Below are 22,064 nucleotides of genomic sequence, written 5' to 3'. Positions count from 1 at the left end.
TACTAATCAATCTGTAATAATGTAATACTTTTAGAATATAGAGACTTAAGTACATGCCAAGCACAAACACAGGGGAGAGCCCACCTGCAGGGCTGCTCCAGCTCAGGAGGGACCTGGAGCTGCTGGAGCAAGGCCAGGGGAGGCACCAGGATGGTGCTCTGAGAACTGCAGTTATTCAGCCTGGAGAAGAAAAAGCTCTGGGGAGACCTCAGAGCCCCTTCCAGTGCCTCAAGGGGCTCCAAGGGAGCTGGACAGGGACAAGGGATGGAGTGACAGGGCACGGGGGAATGGATTTCAACTGACAAAGCAGAAGTTTAAACTAGAGATTAGGAAGGAATTGTTCCCTGGGAGGGTGGGGAGGCCCTGGCACAGGGTGCCCAGAGCAGCTGGGGCTGGGAGTGCCCAAGGCCAGGCTGGACAGGGCTTGGAGCAGCCTGGAAGGTGTCCCTGCCATGGCAGGGGTGGAGCTGGATGGTCTCTAAAGCTCCTTCCAGCCCAAGCCATTCTGTGATTTAGTGTGCACTCTGTACAGCCCTGGGCTGCCCTGCTTTGGGCAGAGAGGAAATGGAACAGGACACACTGAAAGAACAATCAGAATGAGCAAAACTGTTCAGTAAGGAAATGACAATTCAGGTCAGATGTAACAGAAGTCTGAATCTGAAGTGGCACAGGGAATAGGGAGCCTCTCCCACCCTTCTCTTCCTATGCAGGAACAGAGTCATCACTTGAAATTTGCAGATAACATGTCCAAAACAGCAAAAAGAAGCAAATATTTTAACAGCAGAGCTAAACTCTGATAGCCTGTGCCTCAGGATATCGTGGGGGTTAAAGCCTGGGTGAGGAACACATGAACAGGAATACATGGATCAGGAAACTGCAGGAGGGTTTGGTGGCTGCCTTGAGTGCCCGTGGCTGGCCTTGCTCTGGGGGTGATGTGTGCCCTGTGTGTGGCACCAAACCATGAACACAGCCCAAGCCATGTCCCTGCTGTGGCACTGCTCTCACTCCTGCTGGCTCTGCAGGCTCCTGCAGTTCAGGCAGGATCAGGCTTGGGGAAGAGGTCACTGCCAGCCCCTTCTGTGGAGTGGTTGGGGATTGATTGTTTGTTTGGAAAGGAGAAGAGCAAAAGTTAAAGGAGTGAGCTTACATCTTCAAACTGAAGGGCCTCCTTGGATCATTGTCTCCGTGGACAGTGTAATCTTTGTCTAAACAAAATTATTCTACGTGGGAAGCAGAACAACTTAAGCAGGATGGATGGAGAGTGGAAACCAGGGCTGTGCTGAGGCTCTGCAGTCCAAATAAACCTTGTCCAGCCTGTGGCTTGCCAGCTCCTACTGATCTTAGGTTACTGCTAAGCAGAATGCAAATAAGGGCTGAAATGGAAGTGCAGGGATGGCCTGGGTGGGTTTTCATTTCTCCTGGGGAGCTCCTTGGGTGAGTGAGGGCTGCAGGGAGGCAGGGATCCGCTCCCCTGCGTGTCAGTGCCTCTGTGGGTGTCAGGGGCAGGTCCTGGCAGCTCGGGGCAGGTCCTGGCAGCTCGGGGCAGGGCAGTTTTCCCCTCTGGATTGTCACTGCCCTTCAGCTGAGCTGCTGAGCCCCCTGTGAGCCCCTGGGCACTGAGCTGGCCCAGCAGCCGTGCCTGGCCAGAGCTTGGCACTCTGGGCACCAGGAACACTGGCCCAGCCCAGGGAGCTTCCCCTGGTTTTCTGCAGGCTGGAGCTGCAGAAAATTTGTGCTCTGCTCATCTCCCAAATTACAGCAGCCCCTGTTTGATTCAGGGCTGGGTCAATCACCCCAGACCTGCTCGGATTTGTTGGGGGAACAGCACCTTACCCATGAACTGCTGGTCACCAATGCAGCAGCTTTGCTGTCATTTCTGAATTAATTCTACTAAAGCTTCTCTTAATTATTGTTAATAAAGGGAGTGAAAGGCTGACAGTGAAATCTAAACCATATTTAAGGTTCTTCCAACTTCATTAGGGCTAAAAAGCCCAGTCAAGTGCCAGTTGTGGCTGGCTGTGGTGGGGAGGCTGCTGCAGTGGGCAGGACAGAGTCCTGTTTGTTCTGTCCCCTGCTGCTGACTCAGCCCTGGCTGCCAGGCTGAGCACGTCACACTTCTCTCCTCAGGAATTTGGGGAATTTCAGGCTAATGTTGCAAATGCCTGGCTCGTGATTTCTGAACAGTCTCAATTCCCAGCTGGGCCGAGCCCTCCCGGGCTGGGGCTGTGCTGGCTGAGGAATAAGGAGTGTGGGCACACAGAGCAGCCCTGCCTGCAGTGCTGTGGGCCACTGGGACAAGCGCAGGGTGAGCCAGGACTGGGCTTTGGGTGACCTCTGCTATGTAGCACTGCCAATTATTAACTTCATGTGCTCAGCCAGCGCAACCTGGAGCGTGCCTCTTGTGATTTATCTCAAACCATCCACAAGAAGGGACAGAACCACTTTTTTTCTTCCACCCTTTTTAATAAAAGCTGTTGTTATTTAACTTAAATAGCAGGGACCCTGGAGTGTTGACACCAATGCTCCACCCCACAGCGAGGAGGGGTTTGGCTGAGCCTGCCCTGCAGTGGGGCAGCAGTGAGTTCTGGTTGTTGAAGGGTGTGTGGCAGCTGGAGCTGGCACTCCTCAGCCCCAGGGGAAGTGCAGGAGACACTGGCTGTGCCTGGGGTGTATCAGGCTGTGTGGGAACACCAGGTGAACACCAGGGCTGGCAACTGCTGAGTGATGGAGAGCAGCCCTGGTGGGCTGCCCTTTGAAGCTGGCTGCAGGGACAGGGTTTGATGTAATTCTCCATGGAGTGATGTCTGGGCACTTTCAGTCTTCTGAGGGAGAAGTGTCTGAGCACTGATGGAGCAAAGCTGATAAATCTTATTATTCTAGGACTTAAAACCACTGGATAGCCACGAGGAGTGGGCTGCATCTGAGTTTGATCTTTCCTCTGGTATAAATTAATGTTACACCTTTTCAGAGAAAGAATGAGAATTTTTGTGAGTCCACTGCTTGGCAGTTTCAAAGAAATAAGGGTTGGATGTAAAACCTGACCAATATATGAATGAGCTGGTGATGACAAGGCAAGAAGAAAAAAAATGAATGCAGTCTGAAGGTGAGCCAAGAGAAATGGCTTCTCCTGAAGTGTCCTTGAGAATTTCTCACTCCCAGAGGTTCCTTTCAGCTGCTGGAAGCATAGTGCAATGATCCTGCTCACCTTTCTTGGAGATACCTGTGCTGTTTCCATCCTTCAGTCACCTGAGCCCTCCCGAGGAGGTGACAGTGACACTGCCCAGCTCCAGGGCACTGCTGGCTCTGTCACATCAGATACCTTGGGCATGGGCAGGTTCAGCTTCTTTAAAACTTTAAACACTTGGTGAAATGTAGGTGTTAAAACTTGAAATATCAGCTTTGTGTTATTAGCAAGTGTCCTGCTTCCTGCAGAGCTCCCTGGAGCTCTGATGGGTCACTGGGGGCACGGTGCTGATTTGTTCCTGCAGGCTGCCCTGGCTTTGGGGAGCTGCACTGAGCTGCCAGGGAGGTGCCATGCAGGATAACCAGAGCTCTCTGGTGCCCAGAAGTGTGTCAGGGCACACTTGGCCTGCCAGGTGCCCAGCTAGCAAACTTGTGCCTGTCACTCTTCCTGCTGGCTCTGGGCAGAGGTGTTTGCTGCAAGTCACTCTCACAGTGCTAAGTGTTTGATGATAGTTTGGGAAGTAACCAGGCAACATTCTAAAGGCAAACACAAATTAAAAAGGCGTGCTTCATCTCTGTAACCAGATCTCTTCCCATGTTTATCAGCCCAGCAGGAAAATAGGAAAAATAAGATAATTGGAAGCTTGGACCTGAGGAGTGGCACAGGGACACCTGTGTGCCCTCTTTGTCCTGTGGCATCCATGGACAGCCCTGGGAGAGCTCTGGCAGCAGCAGAATCTGTGCTGTGGAAAGGCCCCTCTCCCCCAGGCACTGACCTGTTTCCCCAGAACTTGTCAGGAATGCAGTTTTGAAATGACCTTGGCTGGACTGACATCTGAGCCTGTTCACCTACAGCACAGGGCACATACACAGCAGCTCCTTGGAGCCTGCAGCCACAACAAACAGGGAGCCAGGGCTTTTCCTGGGGTGTGCTGCGTGGCACCTGAGGATGAAACACCACCTACGAATAAACAAGAGCCCTCCCCTCCCTGCACAGGCCTCTTTTTAGAAAGCCAGATTTCTCCTGTTTGAGAAATACCAAAGAACTTGCCTCCTCCACCTCCCAAAGAAGCAGGAATTTGTTTTATATCTGCTCCAGAAATGGGGCTGGCATTTGATCACTGCTCTGGACAGGGAAAAGGAAAGGCTGTGCCGCAGTGAATGATCCACAAGAATTTTGTGCTTGGGTTTGAGGAAGGACCAATAATAACCTGCAAATAGGAACCATTTCCCTCTGCATGCTGTTCTGCTGGCTGGATGTGTGGCAGCCCATTGCTTTCCCTCCAGCCTGGGTTGGGAAAGCAGATTTAACTTTTTTCACCCTGGCTCACTTGTTTCATGTTCTCACCTTAAACAAGCGATTGTGAGACAGTCAGTGTCTGTGTAAAAGTCACTCTCTGATAAGAATTGTAATCAGAGAGAGGTTAAAGCCCAAAGCAGGTAAGGCACCTGTGGAATTGTTTTCCTAGATCTCAGAATGAGTGCTAATTCCAAAAATGCCTTTGTGGCTGGGCACTTCACTCTGGGAAGCTCCAAATGCCTGCTCCCATTCATTCCCAGTCAAATGGTGAGGGGGATCTGCACCTCTGCAATATTTAAAATATCAGTGTAGAGAAGGGTGACTGCTGCAGGGGCTGGGTGTCTGTGTGCCTGGAAGTCCTGTGCTGGGAGACAGCTCCCGTGCTGTCCCTGCAGCCAGGCTGGGGAAGCACCTGCTCTGACATCAGGGCTGCAGGCACACTGTGTTCTCAGGGGAGAAGGAGCTAAAGAAGCCAGCCATGAATAACCTTCCACATCAGTCATTTGTCACAGTGCCCCTGGCAGGTCAGCTCCTTCCTGGGCCACAGGGCCCCTGGCCCTGCCTGGGCATCACCCCAGCCTCCACGGGGGTCTGGTGTCAGCTCAGGGCTGGGGAGGCATCACAAGGCACAGCTCAGAGCTTGCTGCTGCCTTCCTTCCACCTGCCTGCTCTGGGAGCTTCCGAGTCCAGGTGGACACAGAGAGGTGGGTTTGGAGGGACCTGCTTGAGTGCAGGTAATTGTCTTTGCAGGGGCTGTGTCAGTTCAGGCTCCTGGGCAGAGAAAGTTAAAAAGCTTGGCTGCACTTGCTGGAGCTTCTGCCAGTGGCAAGTAAATACAACTTTCTGGACTTGTAGATTTTCTCTAAATTTAATTGGGTAAGAAAATTCATTTATAGTGTGCCTTGTGTGTTGTGGCACAGTAGCATTGCATGGTAAATGCACAGGTAGCAAATGTCATGTTACAAAGCATTGACAAACTCACACTGTCTTTAAATAAATTAAACTTCAAGGCAAATCTAGCTGTGCTAACTTTTTTTAAGTGCTAAATTGAAGAGGTCTAGTTTAGAGGAGGCTGTGTTTTTTGAGGTAATGGCCCAGCTACTGTGCCAAAATTAGGGTGAAGTTATTCCTGGGAAGCAAGAAAGGGAAAAATCAACATGTCACTTTAAAGAAATGCCTCAGTAAATACTAAAGCTAAGAAGCACTGGCTTTCAGCTCTGCTCAGGGTACCAGCTTGGCTTTCATCCAGCTGTTCCTTCTGCAGGAACAAATGACCTGTGCTGTCCTGCATCCCTTCTGGCCATGCAGCTGTAGGGAATGATCCAGGAGCATCTCTGCAGCCTTGGCAGGAGGGGCACCAACACTTGGAGTTTTTCTCTCCCATTTTTAATCATCTGAACTAATATTCTTCAGCTCTCCTGCACTCATTCTGCTGTTTGTTACCCTAGGAGGGGTTTTTGGAGCTCACATCTGCTTGCAGGACACAGCCAGGCTGCAGGCTTCACCTGCTGAGGCACAGCCAGGGCAGCTGCTCTGCACAGAGGCACTCCAAGCACTCCCAGTCCTTGGTATTTTTGAACAGCAGGCTCCAAGTGCAACTGACTGCGTGTTTTTAACATTTTTCAATCAGAAAGCACCTCCATTTTTGGTCATTTTTGGTGTTAATGCAGTCTAGAACTTGCCAGGGGAGGCATCTGTGGCTCAGGCTGTGCTGGCAGGGTGCAGCAGCACCTGCCTGCTCTGAAAGGCTTGGGCTGAAATGTGCTTGCTGCAGGTATATTCCCATGTTTTGATGATGGAATTTTTAAAACGGTGCTGAAATACATCCTGTGAAGCTCTTGGCATGATGAAATAGCCCTTGCAGGCTGCACCTGACCTTCAGGAGTTCTTCCCAAAGGTCGTGAGCGTGGCACAAAGTGCTGAGCAAATGCTGCAGCACTTTTGTTTCCCTGGATGTCCTTTGGACAAGGCTTTCATGAATAAGCTGAATTGTGGGAGCTCTTCAGGCCTGCATGTTCATTTAAAAAGGAGAACAAAGCTGGGGAGGAAAGCCCTTGTTTGCTGGAGATGGCAGTGCTCTTTCCAGGAGTGTGGTTGTCGGTGCTGTGTGCTTGAAACTGCTCATGTAAGGTTTTATGTTCTTGATGCATTCAGAATAAAAGTGTTAGGGCTGCTTTATCTGAAAATATAGTTAAAAGCCTTACAGTGGATGATTATGAAATTTAACTAGAATTTTGACTTCATTATCTGCAATGTCAGGACTTCTAGGAACTTCTAAGCTGTTTGAGGGGTGTGTGCATGTGAAATGGGGACATTATTAAAATTGTTTCAGAGTGTCCTTCGAATTGTTAAACTGGAAAGATGAACGTTAGAAATGCTTAATTAAAGGGAGCTGTTTTGCAGATTACAGAGCAGTGTAACAAACCCCTATAACCATGTTTGTTCTTGTTTTGCAGACCGTGAGGACCAATCAATTCTCTGCACGTGAGTGATCCTTTTTCATTTGGCACTTTGGGGAGTCTGTATTGTGAGAGGGGCTTTGATACAGCTGTGGGAGGCAAAGCTGGGTCTTCAGTCTTGACAGGCAGTGGGAAAAGATGTGGCATGAAGTGATATTTAATATGGGGATATAGTGTTTAGTACTGTAATTCACATTATTGAGTTTCCTAGGCATGTTCCACTTAAGAAATGTGATTTAAAACGTCAGTGGAGAGCTCTGCATCCACCCCAAAAGATTTAATAAGTTCATTTCTGTAATGCTGTGCTGTGACTGCTCAGTGGGAAAGGCCTGGGGACGACCAGATCCAAAAGTGGGTCTGGAGACCCTGGGCACAGCTCAGCTCTGGGTGTGCCTCCAGGCAGGGTGACACCAGGGCTCCCTTTTCACCTGAGCTGAGGTTTCCCTGGGATGTGCTTGGGAGGGAGAGCACCAGTGGGGTTTGAGGCTTTGACCCTCCCGAGTGCTCTGTGCTGGGAGTGCAGCTGCAGGGGTGACCCAGCCTCCTGCGCTCTCCCCCGTGGACTGTGTGTTCCTGCAGCTTCCTGCGCTGCTGGGAGTGTCAGGCAGGCAGATAAGGATTCCCTGGTGCCCGGGGAGCCCGGCTGGCCCAGCCCCAGCCGCACAGAGTGGGGCTCTTGTGCTCAGTCCCTGGCCAGCACTCGGTGTGCCAGCCCGGAGGCACGAGGGGCAGGGGAGCTGTCCCTGCTGGGGGCAGGATGGCTCCTGTGGGCTGGGGGTGTCTGAGGGGCAGGGGAGCTGTCCCTGCTGGGGGCAGGATGGCTCCTCTGGGCTGGGGGTGTCTGAGGGGCAGGGGAGCTGTCCCTGCTGGGGGCAGGATGGGGGCAGGATGGCTCCTGTGGGCTGGGGGTGTCTGAGGGGCAGGGGAGCTGTCCCTGCTGGGGCAGGATGGCTCCTGTGGGCTGGGGGTGTCTGAGGGCAGGGGAGCTGTCCCTGCTGGGGGCAGGATGGGAGCAGGATGGCTCCTGTGGGCTGGGGGTGTCTGAGGGGCAGGGGAGCTGTCCCTGCTGGGGCAGGATGGGGGCAGGATGGCTCCTGTGGGCTGGGGGTGTCTGAGGGGCAGGGGAGCTGTCCCTGCTGGGGCAGGATGGCTCCTGTGGGCTGGGGGTGTCTGAGGGCAGGGGAGCTGTCCCTGCTGGAGCAGCCTGGGGCAGGATGGCTCCTCTGGGCTGGGGGTGTCGGGGGACAGGGGAGCTGTCCCTGCTGGGGGCAGGATGGGGGCAGGATGGCTCCTCTGGGCTGGGGGTGTCTGAGGGGCAGGGGAGCTGTCCCTGCTGGGGCAGGATGGCTCCTGTGGGCTGGGGGTGTCTGAGGGGCAGGGGAGCTGTCCCTGCTGGGGCAGGATGGCTCCTGTGGGCTGGGGGTGTCTGAGGGCAGGGGAGCTGTCCCTGCTGGAGCAGCCTGGGGCAGGATGGCTCCTCTGGGCTGGGGGTGTCTGGGGGCAGGGGGAGCTGTCCCTGCTGGAGCAGCCTGGGGCAGGATGGCTCCTCTGGGCTGGGGGTGTCTGAGGGCAGGGGAGCTGTCCCTGCTGGGGCAGGATGGCTCCTCTGGGCTGGGGGTGTCTGAGGGGCAGGGGAGCTGTCCCTGCTGGGGCAGGATGGCTCCTGTGGGCTGGGGGTGTCTGAGGGGCAGGGGAGCTGTCCCTGCTGGGGCAGGATGGCTCCTGTGGGCTGGGGGTGTCTGAGGGCAGGGGAGCTGTCCCTGCTGGAGCAGCCTGGGGCAGGATGGCTCCTCTGGGCTGGGGGTGTCTGGGGGCAGGGGAGCTGTCCCTGCTGGAGCAGCCTGGGGCAGGATGGCTCCTGTGGGCTGAAAGCTCACCGTGGCTCTGTCCTGCAGGGTGCAGCAGGGTCGGGGGTCTGAGGGACAGGTCCATGCTTGGTGCCCAGCCCTGGTGCCCTGTGCTGGGGACGTGCCCTGGCAGGACCCTGCTGCCTGGAGCAGCTCGCTGGGGACACTGGCTGCTGCAAGGGGGCCTGGCCTCAGTTTCCTGCTGACATGGAGGGATTCAAGTCTCCATCGTGTGCTCCCTGCATTAGCTCTCAGAGTCTGTGCAAGACTGAGGCTGGATCCTTTCAAGCCATGCCTTTTCCAGCCATGGATACAGGATTCTTGTATCCCATGAATACAAGATTCTCAGGGCCTAAGGACACAGAAGCAAACAGAGTTCTGTGCTTCAGATAAAAATTGATCTGGTTAACTCAGGCTTGGCTAGGTCTGTGGCTCCTGCTCCTAGCAGGACTTGTGTTTTGTGTGATGACTATTCCATGTGCAATGCACAAAGCAGCCCTCAAAGCAGGGATGGGATCCCAGAGTGAGAAGAAAGGCTTTGTTCCCGTGTGTGTGTGGATGCTTTGGCAGTGTGTGCCTGCCCCAGGTGAATGTTTTGAAGTAGCTTCATGTTTTGTGTCTGCCCGTGAACTTTCCTCTCCTTTGCATGGTCAGCCAAGCCCACAAGGCTGGAATGGCAGTGCTGCAGGATTTGGTGAGTGTCCAATCTGATCATTTACAAACTGGAAAGCCTCTAAGCTCTCCTGCCTTCAGCTTTAAGGTTCCCCTCACCTCTAAGGTTCCCCTGAGCTTTTGATCCACCTGCACTGAGTGGACAATTGATCCCTGTTTGTATCTGTACAGAGGCTGGAGTTTGTGCATCCCGTGCTGGGTCCTCCCTTGGCTGAGCTCAGGTGGGGAGGGACAGACATCCTGACAGCCAGACCTTGGCAGAGTGCCACCACGCTTGGGAGAGCCCTGTTCTTTTGTAGGTCTGCATGATAAACTGGCATTGTGGGGTGTTGAATCCTCCTGGGGAGCGGGACAGGGCCAGGGGGAGCTCCCTCGGGCAGCAGCTGGGGAGGGATCCCCTGGTTGGCTCGGGGGTGGGAAGGGGTCCAGGCCTCCCCTTGCACTGCTGGGCCTGGTGGTGAGGTAGACTGTGTGTTCCCTTCATGGCACTGGTTTTGCAGGTCCTGGACTAAGGCAGGAGTAAATGAAGTGCCAGGAGAGTGCTAACCACACCGGAGGTGGTTTCAGAAACTCCTGTGGCACTTCATAAGACTCATCTTCTCATCCCAAACTTGCTGTCTCAGGACCTGGGTCACCTGCTTGACCCTGGTGTTTACTGAGGCCGGGAGCCCTCAGAATACCTTCTCATTTCTCCAGTAGGAGTGGTTCAGGGTGGCTAATGGGGAAAAGCCACCTGCTGAGAGGTGCCCTGAGCTGAGTGGGCAGTTGTGGTGTGCCTGTCATTTCCCTGTCTCCAGCTGCCTGGGCAGGAGCTGTCTGGACAGAGCTATCCCAGCTGCTGAGGCTCTGCCTGCTTTGCACCTTCTCCTCCCTCCCCGTGCCTCTGCTGGTGAAGTTTCCTGGTTTTTTGCTTCCATGGCCTTTACAGGAGGGGCAGTCACTTCTCCAGCAATGGTGTTTGAAGGACACTTTAGAGGATTTCTGGATCCAGCCCCTTTTCTTCTTGGCAGCCAGGAGTGCTGCTTTGGGGGGCATTCCTGGGTTAGGGCTGGTGCTGTGACGTGCCCTTGGGTTCTTGTTCTTCAAAGATTGTCTCTGCAGTTCTCCAGATGCCTCCCTTGGGTTCTGGCCTAGGGAGTGTCTGATCCATTTGTACTTACTTGGGAACCTTTGAACACTCTGCTCTTCAGTTTTGTTGTCACCTCACCTGCAAGGTGACCATCAGCTTTTGATCTTCTGAGCTCAACAGACAACTGAATGCTGGTTTGAATGTGGCACGCATGGCATTTTTATCCTTGGCATGAGAGTGTCATTGAGTCTGGGGTAGAGGCAGTGTCATTGTCCTCCCCTGTGCAGATCTTTAGGAAACACCATCCACACAGGCCTGCACTGCTGCAGTCACTGGTCTGGTAAATAACAAGCTCTGTGAAGAAGTTGAGTGCAGGTGGATCTTCTTAAGAAATTCACTTTGCTGAAAGTTCTTTTAATTATTTTTTTTTGAGAGCTGTGCTGAAGAAAAACTTTTCCATTCCACTTGCTTCTGGTTTGTGTGTTGGCTCATGGTGGTTCCTCCCCTTCCCCATCTGCCTGTGTGAGCCCAGGGATGAAATTTGTAGAAGGAACTTCTTGATGAAATTATTTATTATGGATGGGCTTTATCTCCCAGTGAACCAAAGTCCTTTTCCCATATCCAGCAGCCTCTGCTGCTCCATGGCACCCCCTGATTGCCTCAGGAGCAGTGATGGGATTTCTTCTGTGCCCTTTGGCCTTTCACCAATTGAAAAACCCAAATATGGGTTTTAGTCACAGGAACAGCTACAGCTCCCAAATCCATTGGACAATCCATGGGTGAAAGCCAGATTATTGCCTGGCTGAAGATGAGATGGGAGGAGCTGAACAAACAGTAATGGTGAGAATTTCTTTTCAGCTTTGAAGTTGGATGGTTTAATCTTGGGCTGCTAACCACTAACAGATGGTGAGAGGCTGCTGGAGCTCTCCTCTGCCTTGCAGTTTAGTTCATCCAGCTTTGCAACAAAAAGCAAACCAGCAGCCCTCAGAAGCAGCACTTTCCTGGGAAGCTGGACTCAACCAACTTCCATCTCATCATTCCCCCTTGATGGGACCAAAAATGAAAGTTTATTTTGGACCTTCTCTCTGTAAATTCTTAGTTTGCTGAAAAGAAAATGAAATATGTGTAGTTCCACAAACTTCATGTTCCTTCTAGCTTATAAGTCATATATATATATAATATCAGTAATATATTTGTGTCCAGAAGCAGTGGCTTTCAGCCTGACTCAGCATCTGTCGGTGGTTTGTACAGAGATGTGGTGCCAACACTGCAGCATTCCCAGGCCTTCCTGCACATTTTCCTGTTTCTGTGGGATGTCAAGCTGGGCTGAAGAGCTTTTCAGGGTGTTGTTTTTTTAAATTATTTTTCCCTTGGAGAAGCTGCAGCTGCTATTTTGTGAAGTTTTGGTGTTTCTGTGCTCACTGAGCATGCCAGGCTGATGACCAAGATGAAGAAATTAGTGTTGTGGTAGTTAGGAATTTGGGAAATACTGAAGAAAGCTCAGAAAGTGTGCTGCACTGCACTCTCAAAGGCAGTGTGTTCTGAAGTGGAGACTGTGAGCACGGACCTCTGGCATTCCCAGAGCTGGGCCTGGGCCTGATAAAGAGGTGTCCAGCAGATGCTTGCAGCCCTACAAGGATATCTAATCTGGGCTGGCTTCCGTGGGAGTGATGGGGTGTGGAGGGAAGAGAGGCTGCTTATTAAAGGCCAACAGCAGCAAATACCAAACATTTTTGTATACAACCCCTGGCTGGAGTCCAGCTGGTAACATTCCCATGGCAAGTGGTGTGGAGATGATGGGGAGCATCAGCAGGGAAAGGAGCAGCTCCAGAGCAGCCACGTCCATAGTAAAGCCAATTAATGACTCTTTGCCAAACTATCAGTTATACCTCTTGCAGAAAATAAGGCAGGTGATTAAGACACCCTTTAATTACAGGTCTTGTCTGTAAATATCTGTTAATTTGTAACTGGCAGATGATCTGCTCAGTTGTGCCTGAGAATAAGTGTCTCCTCTGTTCTTTGCAACTGCTGTTGTGGCAAGGACAAAAGGCCATTGTTGGGGCTCTTACATAGGCAGTTACTTTCTCCTCCAAACAATTCAAGTGCATATTTCCATATTTCCATGGTTTGGGGCCTTCTGTGAGTGGCTGCTTCCATGGGAGGAGGCGTTGCTGGCCAGGGAGCTGTGAGCAGCAGGGGGGTTCAGTGTGCTGGGACCTTGCCCTGGTGCCTCTTCTTCACAGGGGACCCTGTGCTGCCACACAGCCTTCTCATCCCAGGGCTTCTCCTGAGCATCCCATGACTGAAATTCCTGGGGCAGAGGAAGGGTTTGAGCGACCCAGCCATCCAGAATGTCAAATCCTGACTTTGTTTGGGTTAGTTTTTCAGGAATTTAAATCGCAGAGATGATCTCCAGCTGCATCTGGCCGTCCTAACACATTCCACATCTTCAGGAACACTGTCAGTCTGCAGGCTGTGCCCAGGCAGCAGGATAGAGCACAGCCTGCCTTGGCATTGCAAAGCCTTCCTTGGATGTGTGGCTTGGTGTCCCTGTGTCCTGTGCTGCTCGTGGCACTCGCTGCCTTGTGGGATGGAATTAATGGCTCTCTGGGGAAGGGAGCTGGAGAGGGGCCAGTGGCCTTCAGTAAACAACCTGAACCTCAGCTGATTTCCCTGCAGCCCACAAGGCATTTCCCAGGTCAGGGAGGGGTGGTGGCCCTGCCACGCCGGGTGCTGCCACTGTCACAAGGTGTGTGAATGCTTCAGACCTGCCTGGCAGTAAGGAAAGCAGCTGTTCCACTACTCTGGTCCTTCAGAAACCTTGTTTCCTCCCGGAACAGACCCCTTGGAAGGGCACTGGGCTGTCCCTGGGGTAATACCTCCCCTGGGATGTGCTGTGGGGAGAGCACCCCACCCCTGCTCCTTGCTGTGTCCCTGTGACTCCTCTCCCTGTGACCTGCCTGTTCTCCAGGGAGAGCCCAGTCAGTGCTGGAAGTGCTTCTTGTGCCAGGTTTGGGCTCAGGCTGCTCAGGGGAAGAGCTGCAGCTGGTTGAGTCACTGCCTGGATTTTCCTAACCAAATTGGAGCTGGGATGAATTTGCCTGGAGAGTTCTGGGCTTTGCTGAAAATGACACTCCAGCTTTACATGCAATGAATTCAAAACCATGTTCAGCTTTAAAGTGCTCATGCTGGCTAAACTTTTGCTCTTTTAAATGTGCATGAAGCTGCTTCAAAGCAGGAGCTTTGCTGCTCCAGGGAAGAGCACTTGGACATGGGATCCTGCATGAATTCACCAGGCACTGGCAGGCTTTGTTTGACCTGTCCCTGGAAGGTGGCTGCCAAGGGAGAGATGCCTCAGCTAGGGGATGGAATAACCTTGTGCTGCCAGCTGGAGCTAAGGAAGGGAGCACAGTTTGGCATAGCCCATGGCTGGAGCTGAGCTCTTGATTCTGCCAGTGGAGCTGAGCCTGGAAAGAAGGAGGTGAAATCATTGAGCAGATCTGCCACTGGCTGAGGTGAGGCTGCTGCTCAGCACGGGGCTTTAGTTGTTTCATTTATGGCAACAGATCGAGTTGTATTAAAACAAAGTTTAGAAGAAGTTAGGCTTTGGCTTTGTGATTCCATCCCCATTCCATAAATACTGTGCGTGGTGTTACTCAGAGTTTACCTTTTTTGGGCAGGTTGATAGAGGTAGAAGATTTTAATTTATTTCTGTAATCCATGTGTTTGCACTCCTGGGAAAGAACCAAAGTATGCAGATGTCATTATTCCTGTAAATGCAAAGGACTTTATCCTAAATCTTCTAATTCTTTCATAGTATGTGGCAGCAGAGCTATTTGCCACGATGCTGCAGGAAATATTTGGCATTCTTGTAAGCTCCAGGGAGAGCAGGACTGGGATGATAACATCCGCTGGGGCTGCTTTTGAATGAGGTCTTGCACAAAGCCTCTCTCTAAAATACCCCTCTGATAGATTTAGGGGGTTTTTAACACAAGGAATGTGTTTCAAGCTGCTGCCTTTCCTGTGCCTGTGCAGCTTTGCTGCTGTGTCTGACTCCTCCAGCCCTGTGCTGCCCTTTCAGAGCTGACATCTGAGCTGTAGTTATTGTAGCAGCTTCTCTGCACTGCATGTGTTACAGGAGATTTGCCTCCTCTAAAATGTAATAAACCTTTTTCTTGTGATTTGACAGAAAAGATTATTTCTCTAGCTTTACAGGCACAGCTAATAGTGCATTCCCCAGCTCTGCTGACAATAAGAACAAATTGTATTGTTTTAAAATGTAAATATATATTTTGCCGTGCTTCTTACTTCTCTTACCTGCTGGAATAGTTTTAGCATTAGCATTTTTTAATACACATCCAGAAACAGGCAAAGCTGCTTTTATTATTGCTCATGGTCATGAATTATGTTAATGTAAACACTGCAGTGAAAGGGAAATGAGAAATAAAGACTTGAGAAGCAAGAATTGGCACCTGATGGTTTGGGGCTTTTTTTTTCTGCTTATCAGCATTCACATTTGCCTTGTTTGTGGGGACTCTGGGCTGGGTGGAAATGGGATTTTTCATTAAGTCAGAGGGTGTTGTTCCACTTGTCCACTTGTCCCAAAGTGCACCCACTTTCCGGGTTTCGTAGTGATGGTATCTTGGCAAAAAGGAAACCCAGTTATCCATTAGCCAGTTCTCAGAGTGATCTCCTTTGCAACCAGCTTTTCAGGTAGCACCTTCCAGGCTTTTCCAGGCACTGAGCAAAGCCAGCCCGGTCAGTGAGTGTGCAGGGAGCTCCCTGGGAAGCTCTGGGCAGTGCAGAGCTTTCTTACCTCCATATCCTGTGCTGCTTTCTGGCTGTGGGAGGAGTGGAAGCCAAGTGGCTGCAGCCAGGAGCAGGTGGCACCAGGGACCCAGGGTGAGGCTCAGCACTCTGCAGGCCACGGCTGGTCCTGAGGCTGAGCAGCATCCCACAGCTCATCTCTAGAGCCATTTTACCCGGGGTTTTCCAGCCAAACCTGGGGCTGCTGCTGTTCTCTCAGGTCAAACAGAAGCTGTTCCTCCTGGAACTCCTGTGAGGAGTCCCACGAGCTGCAGTGGGTGTTGGTTCTTGCTCCTGGGTGCAGGAATGCCCACCCCGCCACCCTCCAGCAGAGGTTCCCCTCTCTGAGGGCAGAAACCCCGTGGGGTTGCTGGGATTTTAGTGTTGGAAGGTGAGGAGCAACGAGAGTGTTTGAGTCTTGCCAATCTGGGCTAGTGTCAGTGTCCTTCCTGTATCTGCAGAATGGAAATTCCAGGTGCTCCCTGGGCTCCCTCTGCAGTGCTGAGGGCAGTGTGAGGATAGGGATGCTCCTCAGCTCTTCCCTGATCCACAGCTGCAGGTCTGGAGGTGCTGAAGCCCTCAGCAAATGCAGATCAGCTACAAAACTGGGGTGTATGATGAAAAAGGCTGCACAAGAATGTGCTCAAATTCCCCTGCTAAATGAACATTTCCATTGTAAGTAGCTTAGAGGAGGAATAAGCGGGCAGGGAAAATGTGTGCTTGTCATTCTTACAAAGGAGCTGGCTTCCAAACTGTTAACTTCTGAGCAACTGTTGAATGGCAGGAGTGCTTCCACTCTTTCCATGCAAATCCCCATAATAAAACCCTTTTTAGCTTCCCACACTTCAGAGCTGCTCACAGCAGTCTCTGTCTCCCTGGAAATCTTCCTTCAGTGGCTTGCATTGTTTGAGCCCTGCCTAAGGCACCCCTGAATCCCTCTGGGGCTGGATTTGTATGAAGATCAGACCTAGGTTAGGGAAAAAAAAAAACCCCAAACTGTGATTTCTAGAGCTGTAGTAACCTCATTTGTGATTGCATGAACTTGGTCACATTTCCTGCCTTGCATATCTCCTGTAAACCTCTCCATAAATTCTGTCTAAACATGGTCTGCCTTAAATCCACCTCTGGCTTAAAAATGAAATGTGCATTTGCTATCTTTATTGATCTGTGAACTCTGCCACTCTGCACTGATAAAAATTCATTTCTTCATGGTTTCATGTAGCCCTGTGGCCTTAAACGTATTTTTAACCTAGCAAAGACTCCGAGGTGAGCAGTGGAAAGAAAAGAGTCTCTTGTTTAAGGGGTGTTTTACTGCACTCTCTTTCTGGCTCCTAAAGGTACTGAGTGTTTCTCTTAACTTGGTAATTCCCACGACCAACCCTGATGTATTAAAATCGTGCTAAGTGTAAAAGTGTGTGTGTATATCTCATGATTTAAAAATAAAAATGTATCTGCACCCCAAAACCTTCTGTCTGCAGTGATGTGTTCGCTGTCACCTTGGCTGGCAGAGGGGTTCAGGCATAAAGCCAAAAGCTCTTAATCAAACTGGTGTCACACCTGGTACCAACATCCTGAAGCTCAGGAGATCTTTGGGGTGAAGGGGGGATTTTACACAAACACCTCGTAGCTCCCTGCAGCATCCCTGCTTTTGGTCTGTAAACAAAGGATTGCTGAGTTGTTGAAGGTGAATTCTGAAGGAATTGTCTGCCCTGTTTTGCAGAGGTGAATCTGGTGCTGGGAAGACTGAGAACACCAAGAAGGTTATTCAGTACCTTGCTCATGTTGCTTCCTCCCATAAAGGAAGAAAGGACCATAATATTCCTGTAAGTTGGGCTATTTTCTTATTTCTTCATTGCTCTTTTCTCAAATTACCCTCTTTGCATTTCAAAAAATGACTTTTTAAAAATTAAACTGTAATATAATCTGTGCAGTTTTGTCTCAACCATTATTTTCTCTTTAGCAGTGGCTGAAATGAGCAGTTACATCAAAATTTCTAGTCCATGTCAACTGCCTAATTTCTGTTGCGAAATTAGAGGCTTTATATGAATAAAAGCAAAGCTTTCTTATGCAATAAACCCCATTTTTCACAAAGATTCAATAAACCCAGGCAATTCTAACTGAGTTTAGTTCCCAGTGGATGCAGTTTTTGGTACTATATTTGTGAACAAGCTTTCTGTGCTTTCAAAAATTAACTTGTAGATGGGAAAAATCATACAGTTTAAAAACTGCTGTAGGGTTGCTATTTCTAGAAGCCAGCATCCAATTAAAAGCTCAGATTTCATTACACTATAAACAAGTGAGTATATACTTCTATATCAGAGAATATTGGCTTTTTTGGGTAGCTTGAAACCAACTCTGATTTATATAGAACTTCCTTCAGATTTCCTGCCAGGCTTCAACGTTTGCACTGAATTTTGAGTGATTCTTTGCTTTTAAAAACCAGGAATAGGTTTGAATATTCACTGTTAGGAGCACTTGGATATGTTTGCAGTGAAGTTTTAATTGAGCTTTGCTCCAAACAGTGTCTTGCTGCAATCACAAATGGTTTTCCAGTAGTAATCCTGGTGTCTGTGGTGGCTGGAACCTTCAAACTGCATTATCTTGTGGAATTGCAGAGTTAGAGAATTACAGCAAAAGCCTCTGGGATCCAGCCCAGCCTTTGCCCAGCACCCCAGCCCCACTGAGCCACCCCATCAGGTGTCACTGCACTCATTTCCTGAGCCCTGCAGGGTGCTGGTGGCACCACGTCCCTGGCAGCCTGTCCAGTGTTCCCCACTGTGCCAGGGGAGAAATCCCTCCCGTACCCAGCCTGGCCCCGTGCCCCAGCCTGGGCCCGTGTGCAGGTTAGAGCAGGGCACAGCTCCCTGGGACACCCCCGGCTGTGCCAGGCTCCTGCAGGGGCACCAGGCTTTGGACAGTCTGGGAGGGGAAAATAGTGAGGGTTGAAGTGGGAGAGAAGGAAAGGTTTGGCAGATTTGGAGAGATCTCCTGAGTGTATGGGGAAACTTCAGCCTTAGCTTTGGTCAGGAGGAAATAATGTGAGCCTGTGCTCTGGGACTTGCTCAAACTGCTGCTGCTTTTTCACCCAGAAAAGATGGAGATCAGTCTTTGTGAGTGTTTACTGAGCAGGCTGAGGGTGCTGCAGGCCTCGGGAGGAGGATCCTGTCCCCTCTGTGTCACTGGAGTGCCAGCAGTGTCAGGGCAGTGTTCATGGCCCTGCCATGGTGTTGGCAGGCTGTGACTTGGTGGCACTGTCTGGGACATCATCATCCAGCTCAAGTGATCTGCTGTGAGCTTTGGAGCTGTGCATGTTCTTGGCTTTAGCACTGTGCAGCCTTGGACAAACCCAGGGTTTTTTTTTTCAATTTCTACAGAAGCAAAATTGCCAGCAGGCTTTTGGAGAGAGGGGAATTGTGCAGGGTTTGCACCAAGTATTTCTAAATATGCTGTTGACAGCTTGGAATGCCTCAGACACTTCTAGAAGCCTCTTGCCCAGACACCTTTCAAAATGTGCCTCCCTTCAAAGTGAGAGTGCATTGCCCAATCCCCACAAAAGCTGAGTTTTCAAAATCTTGAGGGATGGAGATGATGCAACTTCTCAGGGAGCCTGTGAAGGCCCAGGAAAGAAAGGGGAAAGCTGGGATGTGAACAAAAAGAACAGGGAGTGTCCTGAATAAAAGTCCTGGGTTGTGCCCTTTATTCAATGCAGTGCCACAGTGGGCACTGGATTTGCCATGTGTCCATGAAAAATGCAGAATGTTTGTCACCAAACTCATTTTGAAAATATAAATGAGTCTCCCTTGTTGTGAAGCAATTAGTTGGTGTTTATATATTGGGAACAAAGAATGTCTCACCCTCACAGGTGCCGCTGGAAGGGTAGGAAGGGTCAGAATGGGGCTTAGAGAAGCAGCCCTAATTGACCCTGTTTGCATATTCATTAGGAAGCTGTAGAGGGCTGCTGGTGATCCACTGTGCAAGCTGTGCATTGCCCTGTGCACAAGAAGATGCTAAAGAGGCTTGTTAAATTAATCCATGGCTTGCAGTCTGCCTGTACCCATCCTGCTGCAGATAGTTATCAGTGACATGTGTCTTTCTGAGCCTGTTTGAATGCCTCATTGATTATTTTTTTAAACAAAGCAATTTGTATGCTAAGCCTAGGGTTAAGTGTGATTTGCCTGACAGGGTGGCTGTAAAAACAGAACAAAGCAGAGGAGCCCCAGAGTGGCACCTCAGAGCAGCTCAGGGGCTCACCAGTGCCTCCCCCAGCTGGGTGGAGGGGAAATGTTCATCCTCTGTGAGGAGCTCTGCCCTGCCCTGCACAGCCTGGCATAGCTGGCATCCAGCTGCTTGCCCATGAGGTTTTCTGTCCCAAAATCCCTCTTTCCTTAGAGCTGGCAGAGTCCTGCACAGCCCTGAGCACATGGGCCTTGGGCATGGAGTCAGTGGCACGGGGGCTGCAGATTCAGCCTGGATTTCAGTGAGGATTCCTGGGATTGAGGGTGGGAATCTGTGCCCCAGTGTCTCCTTGCCTGGGTGGTCCCAAGGTGTTGTCCTGGGCACTGCCCTCGGTGTGGGGAGGAGAGAGCTGCCAGAGAGACTCCAGAAGTGGGGTTTGGCTGAGCCCTAAGGGGGATAGAGGCTGGGCTCTGCAGGGCAGGGGGAGGGAGAGCTGCCTGCCAGGGCTGGGAGCAGGGGCTCCTCTGAGGCTGAAGGAGGGCTCAAAGTAATGCAGGGTGCCCAGTCTCCATCAGGTGAAACCTTTCAATCAAATGCAGATCACAGAATCCCAGGATGGTTTGGATTGGAGTGGATGCTAAAGATTATCCAGTGCCACCCCTGCCATGGCAGGGACACCTCCCTCTGCCCCAGGGACACTCTCACTGCCCCAGGGACACTCTCACTGCCCCAGGGACACTCTCACTGCCCCAGGCTGCTCCAGCCCCAGTGTCCAGCCTGGCCTTGGGCACTGCCAGGGATCCAGGGCAGCCCCAGCTGTGCCAGGGCCTGCCACCCTGACAGGAACAATTCCTAATTCCCAATATCCCATCCATCCCCGTCCTTCTTCAGCTTCAGGCCATTCCCTGTGTCCTGCCCCCATCCCTTGTCCCCAGTCCCTCTCCAGCTCTCCTGGAGCCCCTTTAGGCTCTGGAAGGGGCTTTAAGCTTTCCCCAAAGTGTTCTCACCCCAAAATGCCTCTATTTTCACTAAACCCAGCTTTCATGTTGGTGCTATTTTAGAGCTCATTACTGGTACTTTCAGATTAATGATTGCCTTCAGAGGCTGTCTTTGCCTTGCTGAAATGCTAAATTGCTTAATTTGTTTTATTAATTTCTAAAGAACCAGAATTAGTTTTTGAAGGACAGGATCTCAGGTAGGCTCACTCAGGCTAAGGCTCCCCTGGCTTTCCCAAGGGGCTTTAACTGCCCTCATTTAAACACAGAGAAGTTAAATCTGTGCCTGGTGGTGCTCAGTTCTGTTTCTGTGTGGTTGTGGTGCTGACAGTGCTGGTGTGGGGTGCAGCTGGAGTGCCTGCTTGCTAACTTATCATTTGTTTGTTTGCAATGAACAGCCCGAATCTCCCAAACCCGTGAAACACCAGGCAAGTGGTTTTTTTTAATGCTTTTCAAGTTATGTAGGAGAACTGATGTATATTCTTCTCTTTGTGCTGATAATGTGGGAAACCTTGAAGGAACACACAGCTAATAGAGAATTTTGGAAATATTTAACTGGCTTTGAGAGAGGGAAGAGTGAGCAGCTCATGAGTTTCACAGCATTGCAAAGGATTTGAACACTTTTAAGCCCTGAAATGAAAGGTTTGCCTTCTCTCCAGCCACTCTCCTCCAAAATACTTCATGTATATTGGGTAATGTGCTGCTGAGAGAGTGCAGAACACTTTTTAAATATTAAACAAAGCACTAAATAAAAGATTTGGTTAATGGAAGCTACAAAATTCTTTTGATTAAGTGCTTTGGCTGAATATTTTGATCGCTTTGCACATCACCAATGAAGTCTTTGATCTCAAGTGTGAAAGGCCTGGCATAACCAAAAGCCTTGTGAAATGAAGAATTTCCCCAGAAAAAGTGGTGTGAGCAGAGTGGGATGTGACTGGAGGTTGCTGATGTGAGCTGCAGCTGCCCTCAGTGCTGCCAGGGGCTGCTGGGCACACCACCCTGCCCGTGCCATGCTCCCAATCCCCTGCCCTGCTCTTTGATCCCAGTCCCTGGGGGACAGGAGGAATTGCAGGGCTCCAGGTGGAGCTCACCTGCAGCAGGCCTGGGGGAAGCTGAGGGCAGGGTTGTGGGCAGGGACAAACAATTGCTGCCACAAGGGAAATGCCCCACTCTAACCCCAGCTGGTGAGTGATGCTTTGTGCTGGGCACAGCTTCTAAATGAAGCAAGAGCTTTGTCCCAGCTCCCCAGGGTGTGACCAGCACAGAAACTGAAGGCTTAGTCCAGCTGGGTGCATTCCCCCTTGCATTTCTCAGGAGCTGATGAGTGCAGTGTAACTCCAGTGCAAAGGGAAATAGTAAAGGGACCTTCCAGTGGGATCTGTAGAAGCAAAAAGCAATCCCTGGGCAGCTGATGCCTCTGGGAGTGTGTGGTACCCCTTAGACCTCTGCAGGCCAGAGTGTGTCTGAGCCATGCTCTCATTTGCAAAGCTGCAGACATTCCTAGTGAGCAACTTAATCCTCGCTCCTTGCACACATCAGTCACTTCTGAGGGTTTTC

At 50.9% G+C, this 22,064-nt stretch overlaps 1 protein-coding gene across 4 annotated transcripts in view; it reads left to right on the top strand.

Moving 5' to 3' along the window:
- The window catches only part of MYH10 (myosin heavy chain 10), an 84,465-nt gene that overhangs the window by 20,903 nt on the left and 41,498 nt on the right, over positions 1 to 22,064 (top strand). For 2 of the 4 annotated variants that reach the window (XM_064395882.1, XM_064395880.1), the window contains exons 4-6: positions 6,940 to 6,967; positions 17,057 to 17,159; positions 20,906 to 20,935. In XM_064395882.1, coding sequence (XP_064251952.1) covers positions 6,940 to 6,967; positions 17,057 to 17,159; positions 20,906 to 20,935 — 161 coding nt within the window. The remainder of the gene's footprint in view (positions 1 to 6,939; positions 6,968 to 17,056; positions 17,160 to 20,905; positions 20,936 to 22,064) is intronic. The other 2 variants (XM_064395883.1, XM_064395881.1) reach the window with 1 other exon arrangement.

The sequence above is a fragment of the Passer domesticus genome, chromosome 20 (genome assembly GCF_036417665.1).
Source record: "Passer domesticus isolate bPasDom1 chromosome 20, bPasDom1.hap1, whole genome shotgun sequence".
Taxonomy (NCBI): Eukaryota; Metazoa; Chordata; class Aves; order Passeriformes; family Passeridae; genus Passer; species Passer domesticus.
Note: the sequence above shows the minus strand (reverse complement) of the source record. Positions and strands in the feature narration are given on the sequence as shown.